The 17497-nt window shown below is 42.8% G+C and overlaps 1 protein-coding gene across 3 annotated transcripts; it reads left to right on the forward strand.

Moving 5' to 3' along the window:
• Nucleotides 1-1917: 1917 nt before the first annotated feature.
• Nucleotides 1918-13607, forward strand: LOC108703747 (oocyte zinc finger protein XlCOF22-like). Of its 3 annotated transcripts, none has more exons than XM_018240033.2 (3): nt 1918-1926; nt 2257-2380; nt 11102-13607. In XM_018240033.2, exon 3 carries the CDS (start codon nt 11362-11364, stop codon nt 12964-12966), a length of 1605 nt encoding a protein of 534 aa, XP_018095522.1. In that variant the 5' UTR covers nt 1918-1926; nt 2257-2380; nt 11102-11361; the 3' UTR covers nt 12967-13607. The 3 variants fall into 3 exon arrangements, with proteins under 3 accessions (XP_018095522.1, XP_041432502.1, XP_018095521.1); XM_041576568.1 differs by lacking the exon at nt 1918-1926 and adding an exon at nt 2116-2167; XM_018240032.2 differs by lacking the exons at nt 1918-1926; nt 2257-2380 and adding an exon at nt 9239-10699.
• The last annotated feature ends 3890 nt before the right edge of the window (nt 13608-17497 follow it).

Below are 17497 nucleotides of genomic sequence, written 5' to 3' on the forward strand. Positions count from 1 at the left end.
CGTTGGGCGCTGGTGTGCGCTGAGCTCTGTTTCTATGGTGTCAGTGTATTAGTGTGAGTGTGTGAGGAACACCCCCAGTACTGGCCACACCCACATCTCCCTTTCATTGGCCCTTACTGGACTCTCTGCAAACTGTCTGTTCCATCTTAAAGGCACAGTACAGCTGCACAGCCAAATGGCCAGTAATGCTTTGTTACATGTCACATACTGGAAATCTTACTCATTCCACTCCATTATCTGCTTACACTCCCCCAGCTCCCAACCCCCTCTCTCCTTCACCTTTTCCACCAAACAGCAGCTTTGTACTATTGGGGGGAACCCCTCATGTCCCTTTACTTTCCCACCATCCAAATCATGTGCAGCCCATGTGGGAACGTCTCGTCATTCTCCCACAGGAAGTGATCATGGCAGTGACTGACAGGCTGAACTGACAGTAGCAGGGAAATGCCCTCCCACAACCTCCCCCCCTGCCTGTGTCTGTCTCTGTTCCCAGCCTGCACATAGCTGTGTCTCCTTGCTGCCACATCAATACCATATAACAATATGTTTTAAATGTTCAACATAAAGCAAGGGATGTTACTTGTAATAAAAACCGTTTAATAAACACTATTAAAGGAGACATTTTGTGTAAAAAATAAGAATGTACCTGTGCATTATACTCATTTAGATATAGAAGAATTGTGCTTAAAAAAAAGTAGTGTTTCAGGCTGATTTATTGAATATTTCTGCAAAAACCCTAATAATCCCTCCCTTCTCTTCCACTTGCTGCTCCCTGAATTCCCAGGCTGTGCACTCAGCTCACTGCACTGTAGGACAGGAACCAATCAGCAGCTAGCAGGACCTGATAGGGAACTGAAGCCTGTCTGTGCTTGTGTGACTGCAGGGCTGTGATTGGCTGTCCTCCTCCTACTGTGCTTCTGGCAGGGACCGTTAGGACACACCCACCCCTCATTTGAAACACAGACAGGGACCAGAGAACATCTATAGGGAGCTCCAATAATGGGGCTATTTTTAAAGATATTTATTTTTTAGCACCATGTAAAAGCAACACCATATATTACGTATAATTGCCTACAAAATTAGGGTTGTTTCATTTATCCTATATGCCTATAAATCGAAAATTTTCCTTTACTTAAAGTGCAACAGTATATTCCTATGTTTAACAACAGTATATTCCTATGTTTAACAGCAAATATCATTCACAAATGTAAAGGCCAAAATGGGCATAAAAATGTATTGCCCAAATATATCGTTAGGCACTATGCAACTCCCTGCATCTATTATTAAATTATAATAGATAAACAATCCCTACACATTTGTCTGTACCTAAACCTAAAAGCAGTTGATTGCACTTTGTATACAAAATAATGAACAGAACATAATTACGGAATTTATAATGATCATGTATTTAATGACCTGCTACATATTATCCCCAGAAAAGCCCAGTCTTCCTTTACTGGACTTCTTAGAAAGAGAGTGCTGTTGGCCATTGTGCCTGATACTAGAGACTTCTAAACCAAAAACTTGCAAAAGCGATGCAATTTAGAAGCTGTTGGAAATATTTGCCCCAAAGATATTAAACTAAAAACGTTTCCTCCTATTTTACATTATTTAACTCAATTTTGTGCATTGTGAAAATACATGCAATATGTCTCCTTTAATGGGATTCTATGGATCTGGGCCCCTGTAATTCTATTGGGGGATATTGCTGGGAATAATCCTGTATAGAAATGTGTAATTGCTTAATTCCAGGGTCACTTCCAGGTCAGTCCCTCCCACAAGGAGCCAATGGGAATGTGGGAGGAAGCGAGTGACACAGGGATGAAGGGGAAGAAGAAGGATAAAAATGAGGAGGAGGAGGAGCGGGGGAAGAAGGAGAGAATGGTGAATCTGACACTGGAGATGATCTATCTGCTGACTGGAGAGGTGAGGGGCACTGTGACTGGCACACTGACAAGAGACTGTCTGTCTGTACAAAGGGGGTCTCTCTGCAGCTCAAACACCATTCTCTCTTCCTTTCAATATTTAGCACTACATCCCTAGGAAGAAGTCAGATGATGGGGGGGCCCTGCATGCCCCTGGCTCCGTCATACAGAAGGAAAATAACAAGAATGACAAGAAGATCCTGGAACTCATGTCCAACATCATCCAGCTGCTGACTGGAGAGGTGGGTACAGCGGCCCCTTATTGTTTAGTAACAGTGGATGATAATCCCTTTCTCTGGCTGGGGGATGACTGGAACATTGTGTGTGACAGGTTGCCATAAGGACTCATCATGTTTCCATCTATTTTTCCTTGGACGAGTGGGACTATATAAAAGGAAACAAGGACCTTTATGAGGAGGTGGAGAAGGAGGATCTGAAGCAGCTCTGGCCGCTGGGTGAGTAATGATTGCTTTCTATCCTATACATGGCATATGTATGCAGTATATTTTGTCTTTTCAGATAGACCTGGAAGCATGTGAATTTTGCATATATTTATACCCAGGTAATCACCTATGACATAGGCACCCAGCTATCCTACAGATCTGTAAGAGTTTCCTGCATGTTGTGTTGGGAAATGCACCAAGCAGCGCTTGACTGAAATCTGTGTTGTATCCAAATGAAGTAATGCCCCCCCCCATATTCTACCGAGAAAATGCATTGTTTAATTATGGGGCTGTGGACTAGTCAGAGATGTAGCTGAACACACCTGTTATCCTCCCAGCAATTGATGGTGAGGCAAAGACACAGCTTGAGGAAGCCTGACATTTTTTATCACAAATGGTACTCAAAGTGTGAGGCAGAGTCCACTCTACAAAATCCATGCAGGAGACCAATACACAGACCTATTTATGATATTGTAAACTGCTAAAGCACCATCTCTACATCACTAATGGCACCTTTACTGAACAAATAAATAAAGTAAAAATAGACAGAGAAGACATGATCCGTGCATGTGTATCTAATGCATGGAACAGAATAATTGCAGCGATATGAAAAACATCACAGAAAACATTCAAGTTTCCACTTTTCCAATTTACAAGCTCATGTCAGGGACCAGGAGGATCTTGTGCTCAGCAGTAACATCAGAATGCAGTGCACGACCTGAGCCCATAGTAGAGCCCCTCCTAACTGACAGCGGAGGTGCTTTCTCTGCAGCATTTGTTAGAAAGCAGGTGCAACAAATTTTTCCTAAACCTCCAATATGAGAAGCCCCACCATTTGTCATTTATAACTATGACATTTATGCTTCACTATGGTGACCAAGGCACAATCTTATGCCTTGCCATGGAAAAAGTCCCTGTCAAATAAAATACAAGCATCTACTAATTTCCGTGTTTGCAAAAAAAAAAAAAAAAAAAAACATCCGCAAGAGTGTCAGTATTACTTATGAGGTTACTTACCCGGCAAAATACTAAATTACCCACAATGGAAGAGCAGCCTTTTTATATCACCTGAGGAAGTCAAAACTGGGTCGAGACAAGATACAAATCTCCTACAAAGGTGTGGGTGTTCTGCATGACCTGCACATTCTATGGCCATTATTTAGCCTCAGTTTGCAACTTATTGCTGCAACTCTCTGGAAGCAATACCCATAATATTAACACACTAGTTCTACTATTAAAGTAGACATTATGTGTAAAAAACAGAATTCTTGTAAATGCATTATACTCCTAAATATAGAAGGACTGTGCTTAAAAAGTTTGTATTTCAGATTGATTTCTTGAAAATTTCAGCAAAAAGACTGCAAGCCCCACCCAGCTGTTCCACTTGCTGCTGCCTCATTTCCCAGGCTGTGCAGGGGGGCTGGAAACACACTGCACTGTAGGACAGGAACCAATCAGCAGCTAGCAGGACCTGATAGGGAACTGAAGTCTGTCTGTGCTTGTGTGACTGCAGGGCTGTGATTGGCTGTCCCCCTCCTACTGTGCTTTTTGCATGGACCTGTGTTGAAACACAGACCAGAGACCATCAATGGGGAGCTCCAATAAATGAGCTGTTTTTAAAAGAAATATTAATTTTAGTTATAGTTTAATGTGAGACCATTAAACTATAACTAATTCATAATTATTCATAATTTCATTCAAGACTGTGGATTTTTTTTTAATCTTTTATGTCTTCTTTACTGTTTCAAATTCTTCCTTTATTTGTTGGGGGGGGGGGGGGTGGCTAGCAGGGTAGGATCTGGGATTATAAAATGGTTATGGGGTTTGATTGATACTTGTTGCATCTCAGTTGCTCATAGTCCCATACTACAGTTGCAAAATACATGCTGGGACTGTACTCTATGCTTACAGTGTGAAGGGTGTATGCACATTTTTGTTTAACCAAATAGGTCAGTCACATTAGCCTCTGCATCACAAATCATCAATGATGGTCAGGGGCCTTAATGACAAGGTTATTTTTTTTTTTTTTTAATGAATGCCCCTGCTACTAATAACCTGCAATTATAGGAAAACTTTAAAGCAGCTCCATAACCACACAGGTCTCTTGTGTTTAAAGGAGACATATAGGATAAATTATAAAACTCTAATTTCGGAGGCAATTATAAGTAATATATGGTGTTGCTTTTACATGGTGCTAAAAATTAATATCTTTAAAAAAAGCCCCTTTATTAGAGCTCCCTATAGATGTTCTCTGGTCCCTGTCTGTGTTTCAAATGAGGAGTGGGCGTGTCCTAACGGTCCCTGCCAGAAGCACAGTAGGAAGGGGACAGCCAATCACAGCCCTGCAGTCACACAAGAACAGACAGGCTTCAGTTCCCTATCAGGTCCTGCTAGCTGCTGATTGGTTCCCGTCCTACAGTGCAGTGAGCTGAGTGCCCAGCCTGGGAACGCAGGGAGCGGGAAGTGGAAGAGAAGTGAGAGATTATTAGGGTTTGTGCAGAAATATTCAATAAATCAGCCTGAAACACTACTTTTTTTTAGCACAATTCTTCTATATCTAAATGAGTATAATGCACTGGTATGTATTCTGGGAATCCCAACAGGCACAGCTAAATGTAACCTGGTTACACAAAAGCTAATATTGTAACTACTTGCAAGTAAACGAAATGAAAACTTTTCTAAACAAAACTTTTTCTGCAGTCTCCGGGGAAAAACAGGAACCAGTGAGGAAAAGCTCCCTCCACCAGGAGGAAGGACACTTGATTGACAGATGAAAGAGGGCATGCCAGGACTACTCCAACTTTACCCCAAGCACTTCCTCTGTAAGATCAGTTTTTCAAGTGTCCTGTCCACAGGAGGTTGGACAAAAGGGTCTCCAGTGAGACCCAACGAAAGGAGTCTTTGGTCAGTGGTTAGAGCGGATACCTGAGGCAGTACTTGAGGTAGGACTCCTTGTACCCTTATAGTTAACCCCCAATGCGGGAACGAGCAGCACCAGGTCCATACATATGTCCAAATAGTGCCTACCAGTTGTCAACCTGTCTCTGGGATGAGAAAAGGGATTCTGGCCGAGATCCTGCATGACGGTCAGGTAAGTAGACCACGCAGATCCGGTGTCCGGTGCCACCACTAGCGCCTCCCCCCACCCAGCACACACGTTCCAAGGGCCCTGGTCAAGGGGAGTCTGAAGGAAGGGGAAGACCCCCCCGGAGTAAGGGATAACTCTCCTACCGTGTATCAGGAGAGAAAGGCAGAAGGAAAGATGACCTCTGGTTTCCACATACACACCCGTTCCCGGTAGGCGCGTCACCCTCTGCGCTCCTGAGATGTGGAAGTGACATCACGTAAGCCTTGCATGTTGGAGGTCCTTGGCACCGGTGGCCATTTTAGCTTGCCGCAACATAACACGACAGGCACACTCATGCCCTCATCCACCCAAGCAGCCACCAGTATATGGACACAGGGCTGCACCTGGCCCTGTCTCAATTTTAAAAACTCATATTTGGGGACAGATACCACCCCAGAGAGCAGGTGTCTTACACTTCCCCCCTGGCACTTCACCTGGACCCATGGCGGAATGTATTACGAGGGGACGATCCACAACAACGTCAGCAATGGCTCAAGTCACCTATTTTGCATGCACTAAATGTCACTCAAAATTCACTAGTGGTCAAGCAGAACCACTCTGTCAGTTGTACTCTCCTGGGGAGACATTGACAATACTGACAACGGGCCGTGTGCTTTTTTTAAAGGGGCCAACCTATAGTCCGGACTCAGGAAGGAGCTTTCCACAGTGCCACAACCGGTAATTTGATAGACACACCCTTGTGGGCTATACAGTTATCTCAATCACAGGCATCCCTTCAACAGATTCCCTCTTTAGTGACTCCATCGCAGGCACTATTGCAGATTCTATCGGCAAAGCTATATCCAAGATAAGCGATGCCCCAATGGAAAAACGCAAGCGCACAACTTCCAAATGGGCAGTAACACCACCCTCTTTACTGTTGCCATCTGACACTTCAGAAAGATCAGAATCAGAAGGGGAAGTAATCTCTTTGGTTCTGAGGAGGATGAGGTGAAAGAAAGGGATAGAGAAATACACCTGTGGATGACATTATAAGGGCAATTGCAGAGACCCTGAAACTCTAACCAACCTGGTCTGTTAAAGTGACAGCGTAAGCCAGCAGCATGCTTTCCAGTCCATGACCAATTGTTGTCTGTAATTCAAGATGAATGGAACACATCACAGACCCACGGCCAAAGTACGAGCAGGCTGGAGACCTAACAAGCCCCAGAGGAAATCTAGCCAAGATAAACCCACTTCCGTATAATGGGGATGCAGAATTCAGTGGGGGGCAGGCTTCTGCGATTCTGAGAGGTTTGGTTACAGAAGGTTAACATCTGGACTTCGCATCATACCCACCTCGAGGGTTCTTCATGTCCTCAGTTCCCACCGAGCCAGAAAAGGCTCCTGCATTCAGGGATTCCATTATAGAACTACGGCGGGTGGTGTTAATTGTCCGAGTGACACAGCAGCAGAGATTTTACTGCAATTACTCCAATCTCTTCATGTTCCCAAAAAATGAGGGGGACATTCCTCTCTGTCCTAGACGTAAACGGGTTGAACAAAAGACCTTATGTACAGTCATCCTCGGTATGGAATTGAACTCATGAGGTCATTGGACGTCAAGAATGCATATCTGCATGTACTGATCTGGCCGGCCCACCACCAGTACCGGAGTTTGTCTTTTCCAACCAACATTTCCACTTTGTAGCACTGCCATTCTGTCTCTCGTCAGCCCCCAGGGTGTTCACAAAACTGATAGCAGTTAAGGCAGCGACGCTGAGACTTCAGGGAAGATCAGTGAAGCTCTAGTTAGACGATCCCCTCATCAAGGCCTGATTGAGACAACAAGCACATGCCAACCCAGACCTGGTAGTTTAACTAATCCAGCAGTTTGGTTGAATGATTAACTGGGCCAAATCGCAACTCCAACTAACCCATCGAATGATCTTAATGGGACAGGAGTTTGACACATGAGAACAGAAAATGTTCCTTCTACAAGACAAACAGTCCAGGCCGAGGAAGCAAGTGCAAAATCTTACACTGTCTCAACAACTGACGATTTACCAAGCTGTGAGGGTACTGGGCTCCATGGTGTCCACTATGGGAGCAGTCCCCTTCTCTCAGTTGCACCTTCTTCCCCTGCAGGCCGACATTCTCAGGTAGTGGATGAGAGGATCCCTCCAGCAAACCTTCCCACTGTCACAGGAGACCACATCCTCGATGAGGTGGTGGCTCTCTCCAGGGACATTGACCAAGGGTCAATCATGGGCCACCCCAGAGTGAACAGTGATGTAGATGGACTCCAGTCTAACTGGATGAGGGGCAAACTGTCAGGACAGCAAAGGGCACATGGGCCCATCAGGAAACCAAGCTGCTTATCAATGTGCTGGAATTGAGAGCCATACGAGTGGCACTGCACCACTGGGCAAAGTCCCTACAGTGGCAAGCAGTCCGAATATAGTGGGACAACACCATGGCCGTGACGTACATACACAAATCGCCAAAGGGGGCACCTGGAGAAGAAGCTCATAGGATGGGCAGAAAAGAACTCGGTACAGCTGTCTGCTATACAACTTTCAAGAGTCTCCAATGTACAGGCAGACTTTCTAAGTCAGCACCAAATCCAGGGTAATGGGAAATTCACCACAAGGTGTTCCAGGATCTGGTATGTCAGTGGGGCCTACCACAGATCGACCTCATGGCATCCAGACTCAACCGCAAAGTTCCTTGATTCTTTGCCTGCTGCGGGGTCCCTCTGGCAGAGGGAATAGATGCAATAACTCAACCCTGGACATTCAACCTAGCCTGTGTGTTTCCTCCACTACCCATGGGTACTGACCCTCCTGGCCAAGAAGAATTTGATACCACTATCTCTAAGCGCTCTTGACCACAACTCCCAAGGATGTGTTCTCAGCCCGTTGTTGTACACATTGCTGACACATGACTGCATAGCTAGACACAGCTCAAACCACATCATCAAGTTCGCCAATGACACAACTGTGGTGGGGCTCATCAGCCACAACAACGAGTCGGCGTACAGAGATGAGATTCAGCAGCTGGCGGTCTGGTGCAGTGAGAACAACCTGTCACTGAATGTGGATAACGAAAGTGATGATCGTCGACTTCAGGAGCACTCTCCCTGCTCACACACCACTCAACATCAATGGCTCCACGGTAGAGACAGTAAAGAACACCAAATTCCTGAGAGTCCACATCTCTGATGACCTCACCTGGACCACCAACACCGCCTCCATCACCAAAAAGGCTCAGCAGCGTCTTCACTTCCTAAGACGACTGAAACGGGCCAGCCTTCCGCCTCCCACCCTCACCGTGTTCTACAGGGGCACCATAGAGAGCATCCTGATGAGCTGCATCTCCATCTGGTACAGTAGTGCCAGCTCTGCTGACCAGAAAAGTCTACAGCGGAGCAGCTGGCAACATCATTGGAGCGGCTCTTCCATCACTGCAGGACATGTTCCACAAGCGCTGTGTAAGAAAGGCCTCCTGCATTGCACTGGACTCTACACACCCCTCACACTGACTGTTCACGCTGCTCCCATCCAGCAAGCGCTTTCGCAGTATTAAAGCCCGAACAAACTGGCTACGTGAAAGCTTTTTTCCACAAGCGATCAGACTCCTCAACTCACTGCCTGCCCTCCCACTACATTCCAGACACACCTGAACTTAACTTTGTGAACTGTTAATTTATTTGCACAATTCTAAAGGTTTACACATGTATATATCTGATTTATGCCAATATATTGCACATTTCATGTTTACATATTTATTGTGTATTTTTAAGTGCCTTTTTGTGATATGTTCTAGCTGGAGCCACGTCGTCTCGTCTCACTGTATATTCATATAGTGCTGAGATGACAATAAAGTTTACTTTGACTTTGACTACCTTGCAGGTCATATCTGCTACATCAGGGACCCATACACCACCCCAATCCCAGTCTGTTCAATTTAATGGTGTGGTGGTTGAGGAGTCCTCTCTGCTGAAAGCTCAGCAACCGGTCTTTGAAAAAATTCGTCACAGGGTCTGGGAGACCTATTGGAAGTGGTGCCATTTTCTATACCGGTGGTACTCTGCAGAGAGGTCTGGACATGGTCTTACAGCTCAGCTCCCTTAAAGTTCAGGTTTCTGCCCTTTCGCTCCTTTTCAAGCACAGACAGGCTCTGGATGATGCAGTGAAATCATTTCTACAGGGGTCTGCCATTGTTGCCCCTCCCAGACAACCATCTACACCCAACTGGGATCTGAACATAGTTCTAGAAGTCCTTCTGGACCCTCCATTAGTGATTTTGGATTGGCTTACCTGGAAAATGAAATTTCTTATGGCAAACTAATCAGCGCGTAGAGTCTCAGAATTAGGGGCAATCTCCTGTGACCCCACACTACTAGTATTTCATAAAGACAAAGCGGTCCTGCGGACCAATCCTTCCTTTCTTCCCAAGGGTGGGGCCTTTCACCTCAACCTGGAGATTATAGTCCTGTCCTTGTGTCTGGACCCCAAGAACGCAAAAGAAGAGTGACTACATGGCCTAGATGTGCACAATGTGCACCCTGTTAATCATTCCCTTGGGCCCAGGACAACCGGCATCTAAGGCTACCATAGCAAGATGGATTCGGGAGACCATTTGAAGAGCTTATGTGGCTAAGGGCAGATCTCTATTTCGACTGAAGGCACATTCCATAGGGGCGATGGGGGGCCTCCTGGGCCTGGCGCAACTCAAGCAGATCTGCAGAACAGTGGCCTGGACCACAATCCACACATTCACCAAATGTTATCGCCTTGACACTTTCGATTTGGCTGAGGCAGCCTTTGGCCGCAAGATATTGCATGCCGTGGTGTGGCCCTAAAGGCCAAACCAAATAAGTTAACTTCTGCCCTCCCTGTCTTTTATAGGGGGTGCTTTAAGTCCCCACTTGTTCCTGTGTCCCAGGGAGACTGCAGAGAAAATAGAATTTATGTACTCCCGTTAAATCTGTTTCTCTCTAGTCAACAGGGGGGACACAGGACTTCCCACCCGAATAATCATGTATATAGTTGGAATAATTTTCCTGTTATTGTTCTTCTTAAGGTGTCCAGACTCTTGGTACCAACTGATCTTACAGAGGAAGTGCTAGGGGTAAAGCTGGAGTAGTCCTGGCATGCCAAATTTCATCTGTCAATCAAGTGTCCTGCCTCCTGGAGGAGGGTGCTTTACCCCACTGGTTCCTGTGTTTCCCTGTCGACTAAAGCGAAACGGATTTAATGGTGAGTACATAAATCCTATGGGGAAACATGGGAGGGCCCGGGTAACCTTCTGTTGCATATTTCCATTGTTACCACCTCAGAACAGAGAGGAAACAGGAATAATTCTCTCTGGCCACTAGCAAATAAATGCATGCTTCCAATGTTTCCACCAGTTTCCTACTAAATTTTGTATTGTTCCAATTTAAAGCTGCCAAAAAAGCAGATGTACCATTTACCCTAAATGTAAATCAGCAATAGCCTTCCTTCCCAACCGCAAGGCACATGAGATCTGTAAACACCATGTAGACTAACTGGAAACTATTTGGAGATCTCTGCCACCTTCCTTAACTGGGGCCTTAATTATCCTGATACCCAACCCTGTGATCAAACATAAATAATATTCTCTCTTCTTCTCTTTGCCAGAATGTGAATATGAAGAGAAGAGAGATATTACAACTGGTCTGGGAGGAACATTATGTTATAATAATGAGACAAGCAAGTTTGAGGCTGAAGGAGCAGATTTTTGTGACAATGGAAATCCCACAAACCCTGAAATTTCTCCATTGGAACAGCCCCCACCAACCAATGCAAATAAAGAAGTGGCTTCATGGGAAGGGGGAAACCAATCAGATTGCAGTATTAATCCACTTACAGAACAGATAAAGGGAACCGATACTCCTATCATGGGATGCAGCCTGAATAACAGTGAGGCAGATGATATAGAAGAGGAAGCTGCTTCATGTGAAGAGGGAAACCAATCAGATTGCAGCATTAATCCACTTACAGAACAGATAAAGGGAACAGATAAACCTAATCCTATCATGGGATGCAACCTCTTAAAAATGCAGGCTAATAAATATGATGAAAATGCCGATACATCCGCACATGAATCTCACTTGACAAAAGAGATTCTTCAGCAAAGAGACATTGATAGCCATCAAAGAACCCACACAAGTGAGAAAACCTTTTCTCATGGCAAAAGTCCTCATAATCATCTTAACGTTCATGCAGCTAAGAAACTATTTCCTTGTTTTGAATGTGGAAAATGTTTTGCCAAGCCATCACAACTTACTGTCCACCAAAGAACCCACACAGGAGAGAAACCTTTTTCTTGTTCTCAATGTGGGAAATGTTTTTTGACTCAAACTAACCTGAAATGTCATCACAGAACTCACACACAGGAAAAAACTTTCTTTTGTTCTGAATGTGGGAACAGTTTTGCCTCTTCATCTCAACTTACTAGACATCTGAAAATCCACACAGGGGAAAAACCATTTTCTTGTTCTGAATGTGGGAAATGTTTTGCCACTAAAACAAAACTTAATATCCATCAGACAATCCACACAGAAGAGAAACCTTTATCTTGTTCTGAATGTGGAAAATGCTTCAAAATTTATTCTGATCTGAACACTCACTACAGAATTCACACAGGGGAGAAACAATTTTCATGTTCTGAATGTGGGAAATGTTTTACTAGAGCATCAGATCTTACTGTCCATTGTCGATCCCACACAGGGGAGAAACCTTATTCTTGTTCTGAATGTGGGAAATGTTTTTCCAGATCATCAGAACTTAGTGTCCATCGTAAAACCCACACTGGAGAGAAGCCATTTTCTTGTTCTCAATGTGGGAAATGTTTTGCCATTTCATCAAAACTCAAAATTCATCAGAGAACCCACACGGGGGTCAAACCATTCTCTTGTTCTGAATGTGGGAAAAGTTTTACCAGCTCATCACATCTTACTGTCCACCAGAGAACCCACACAGGAGAGAAACCTTATTTTTGTAAGAATTGTGAGAAATGTTTTGCTACTAAAGCACAACTTACTAAGCATGGGCGAACCCACACAGGGGAAAAACCTTATTCTTGTTCTGAATGTGAGAAATGCTTTGCAAATCAATCTCACCTTGCTAGTCATCGAAGGACTCACACAGGGGTGAAACCATTTTCCTGTTCTGAATGTGAGAAATGTTTTCCAGACCAATCTCACCTTAAAGAACATCTCAGAACCCACACTGGAGAAAAACCTTTTTCGTGTTCTGAATGTGGGGATGTTTTTGCCAGTTTATCAACCCTTCATGTCCATCATCGACGAACCCACACAGAAAAGAAACCTTTTTCTTGTTCTGAATGTGGGAAATGTTTTCCCACTTCATCAGAACTTACTATCCATGGACGAATCCACACTGGGGAGAAACCTTTTTCTTGTTCTGAATGTGGGAAATGCTTTCCACGTAACATTAATCTTAAAGAACATTTAAAACTGCACAAAGGAGGAAAACCATAAGTTTTTTTTCTCTGTGTAAAATGTTTATCAAATCAGGCATACGTTTGGCAATAATTATATCCTAATATGCATTTCGATATGGGAAGAGAAGAAAATTGAATTGTTGGGAAGTCTGTAATAGCGGCACTTGACCCTATGGAAGATCCGATTAAGTAAAGTGTGTATTTTTTTTCTGCAGTGAACAGAATGCTTTAAGTACTTTGGTGGTGAGGTTTCTAATGAATATTGTATATACCCTGAGCTGTATATGGATCCATTGTTGCCTCACATTATTAGGACAGGGGATGCATAGAAGAAGTTACCCCTATATATTTAATTTGTTTAAGATTAATATATATAATAAAGATATACATGTATTTAATGCTCCAGAAAATGCACTTATCAGTTGGATTAAAAAATTGTCTGGGTAAACTCTTGGCTAATGTAAAACTCGTACTGCCCCAGTTGAAGGAGGCCTAGATTTGTGCAGTTATTGTATCACCTGTCAACTCATATACATTCATGGTTTCATTATTCAACAAAGGAGCCTTTGGCTGGCAGAGATCCACAAATAAGTCAGCTAGGGCATGCTTTTACACGCTCAGGCACTTGGCTATCATAAAGATATTTAATTTTATTTCAATAAAGTTTTTTTCATTTGAGAGATTGTGTACAGACTGTTATTTCCATCAGTAGCCCACATATGGCGTATTCAAAAATATTATATATAAGATACATATAAGATACATATATAAGATACATACATACAATTGATAAGATCTATAAATTTGACATAGCTTGATAAACTGTAGTCATGGTACAAATGTATGCGTCTATATGTGAAATGTAGGGTGTTGAGTTTATAGTGAGACATTGGGTGAATCCTCCCCATATCTGTATTTAAACCAAGGGTTCCACGTTGGTAACAATTTCCTATGTATACTCAACAATATGCTAGTAATTTTAAATATTCTAATCTAGAACCTTTTTAGCATTTGAGTATGTCCACCATATGTGGAACATAGTGCCTACTTCCCCGCTGCCTCAAAAGGATCTAGGATCAGCTGAATCTTCAAACTTTGCTATACAGGCTAGAACTTAGTACCACCTAAGGAGTACTTCATAATTTGCTTTGGAAACATTGTTGGAGGACCTCTTAATTGTATGCCAAAGTCTTCCTGTTCTAAGGTGCACTTGACTGCTTATAGCCTAATTCTTTGATGGAGGTTGATTCGAAAGAGCTACCACAGGGGAAAGGATACAGCCTTTCAGATTCTGTGGGAATGAAGGCACCAACATTCAAAGTAGGTCTTATGTATATCCTTGTCGCTACTGAGAATGAAGGAAGTGAAGTATCTGTTGTAAACGAAAATTGCAACATTTGCCGGTATGGAATATTTTTGTATGAATCTATTGGGGGGACAGAGACCTGTTTTTTTGAACAACTGAGATAGGGCATCAACTGTTTGTTACATTCCATCCACAAGGGAAATGAAGATGCTTGGAGACCTGGGGGGGGAAGAAAGGATTTTGTAGAGGTCCGCTGGTGTATGAAGAGCATTGATGCCTAATTCACTGTAGGACCCATCCCAAATCCTTAGAGTATGTTGCAAACATTAGCTATACTGTTTGGGCCTCTGTGGTGGGAGGCATAAAGAAGCGCAGCCGGGATGTATGGCTGGAAAAATTGTTGCTTCTATCCTCTATTGTCTGAGAATGTGAGATAATTGACATGCCTTGTAGACCACCCTTATTTTAGGATAATATAACCTAGATCTGTTAACTTAGATCTGTTATCTTGCCAGCTCATACAAATCTTACAATTTTGGATTCAAATTTCTGAAGATCCCTTAAAGGGCAACTAAAGTGTAAAATAGAATAATGTTAGAAATGCTGTATTTTGTATACTAAACATAAACATGAACTTACTTCACCAGCAGCCTAATAAGACAAATGATTTATGCTTTCAAAGTTGGCGCAGGGGGCTGTCATCTTGTAACTTTGTTAGGCATTTCTGCAATATCAAGACTCGCACATGCTCAGTGTGGTCTGGGCTTCAGTTGGGAGGTTAATCTTAGGGATAGTCATAAATTATCAAAAACAGCACAAGTCAAATAATATCTGCCATAGAAGCCGATACAGCAAGACTGATTAATAATCAGAATATAAAAACTGCACTGAGTCTCTGGATACAAATCTCTACAGGGAATCCAACAAAGCTGCTCGAGTTCTGGGAAGTAAGGTGGGGGGGCTCCCCGCCATTTGAAAGTATGATCGTTTACCTGCAGCACAATTAGGGACCGTCTGACAATTCCTATCCACAGCAGTAAAAGAAGGGAGAATTTCACTGCATACAGTCAGGTTTCTTATAAAAACAGTAGACTTTTTTTAATTAAAGAATATTGGAGATAGATTTCTTTTTCATTAAAGAAAGTAAAAATTGGATTTTATATTTTTGCCTTTACATGCCCTTTAAGGGTATTGACACTGGAAGGGTTCTAAATAAATATAAAAGTTTCATGAGATGTGTGCAGAGCTCCATTTTTCCAAAAGTGTACTTAAGCTACTAAACATTAGTTAAACGTAGAGCGTTTTATATGAATTTAACTTTATACGTGGTTTGCCATGTAAATGCAAAGTTCAGATAAAGTCGTTTGGATTAAGGGAAGGAGATTCATATTCAAGGCTTCTGTTGTACTATGATTGACTTGTAGGCAAGACCATAAACCAAAATTGTCCAAGAGTTTATATAAGTTGGGAAGTGATGTCATTGGAGATAATAATAAGTCAAACATCCACAAAGAAACTGATTTTGAGGTGGTCGATCTCCTTAAATACCTGAAATATCGGAGTTGAATCTGATAGCAAAGGATAGTGGTTTGATTGCTAGATTAAATAAAAGGGGGGGAAAGAGGACACAACCATGTCTGGTTCCATGATATACGGCAAGGGGGAGGAGGAAAATCTGGATTTGCCTCTCTCCATTCATTTGCAAGACCATAAGGGGCTAATAGTTTTTGAACTGCTGGGCTTCTTTATTGGGAACAGTTGGCTTCTGTTTCCCTGATATTGATAGACTTCTAGTTTTGGTCCCAGGTTAGAATTTCCACAGTTGATCATCTGTCCTGATTCATGGGACTCGCATAGTTCAAAAGGTTGGTCATAAAGCCTAACTGTTAAAAGATAGGGGCATAATATGATATCACTGCTAAACGAGACTCTCCTGTATGGAGTAGGGATGCATCGAATCCACTATTTTGGAACCCCCCGAATCCTTTGCAAAAGATTCAACTGCATCCTAATTTGCATATGCAAATTAGGGGTGGGAAGGGAAAACATTTTTTACTTTCTTGTTTTGTGACAAATAGTCATGCGATTTCCCTCCCCACCCCTAATTTGCATACACAAATTAGGATTCGGTTAGACGGGCCAGAAGAATTTCATGCACAACCTAATTAATAGTGACAGTGTCCCTCAGGGTCCATGATCGCTCTCTTAATAATTACTGGGAGTTTTGCTGAAAAGCATAGAGCTACCCCTTTGGTTTTAGTTGAGCTAGTACAGGGATCTGCAACCTTGGCTCTCCACGCCTTCATTGCATTGTGGGACTTGTAGTTCCTTAGCAGCTGGAGAGCCAAGGTTGCCGATCCCTGAGCTAGTAGATAAGAGCACCTTTGGATATCTTTTGTAGAGGTACTTCAGATAGGAAGCATGGGAAATATGAGTTTCATGCAGGTAATTATATGCACCTAAAGAGGACAAGTACAGTATGTGAAAGTTTTATTTTTTATCATTGGCTAGTTGAAGCTCTGCACATTCTGACTAAGGGCTAAAATAGTCTCCTCCATAGTTGGGGTAAGTGAAAAGCTGTCGATGCCACATATTTATTGTTTCCTCCTGGAAAGGGATCCTTTGATAATCATATTCTATTCAGTCCTCCTAAAAAAATCACCATGGTTATAGCTGAACAATCTTTCACCCCGACATTAGGCAGTATAAAGCTGGTTAAGTGTATATAAAACAAGTAGAAACACAAAAATAAACCTTACTAAGAACTCTAGAAAAATATAACAATATTTCCCGTATTGATAAGGGGGTGTACAGAGCATCATTAGGGCGACTCCTGGGCCTGCCACGGATGGTACCCTGTGTCTGACGTAAGTAATGGAAAAAACTAAATTGGGGAATACCCCTTAAAATAACTGTATGAATAAAGGTTAACAGAAATTCTAAATAAACCATACAGCTATTACCTATCCAGGTTGTTTCCATAAGAAAGAGTAATGCAGTGTATGGGGAGCTGATAATGTTCAGCAAGAGTCTCTTGAAGCTATTTACCTGTATCATATTTATATGTATGGCATTTAGTGTCAGAACAGATCTCACTTTTTCCCAGAGTGGAGTGAGTTTCCTAACGCATCTTGCAGATGTAGGAATGTCTTTCAATGCCTGTTCCACGAAACCCAATTTAGGTAAAATGTCCTGGCCTTCTATTGGAGTGGTTATAGAGTACTGCCAATATTATAGGTGAATCATAAGCAAAAGGGAAAAA

Source organism: Xenopus laevis, chromosome 9_10L (assembly GCF_017654675.1).
Source record: "Xenopus laevis strain J_2021 chromosome 9_10L, Xenopus_laevis_v10.1, whole genome shotgun sequence".
Classification (NCBI taxonomy): Eukaryota; Metazoa; Chordata; class Amphibia; order Anura; family Pipidae; genus Xenopus; species Xenopus laevis.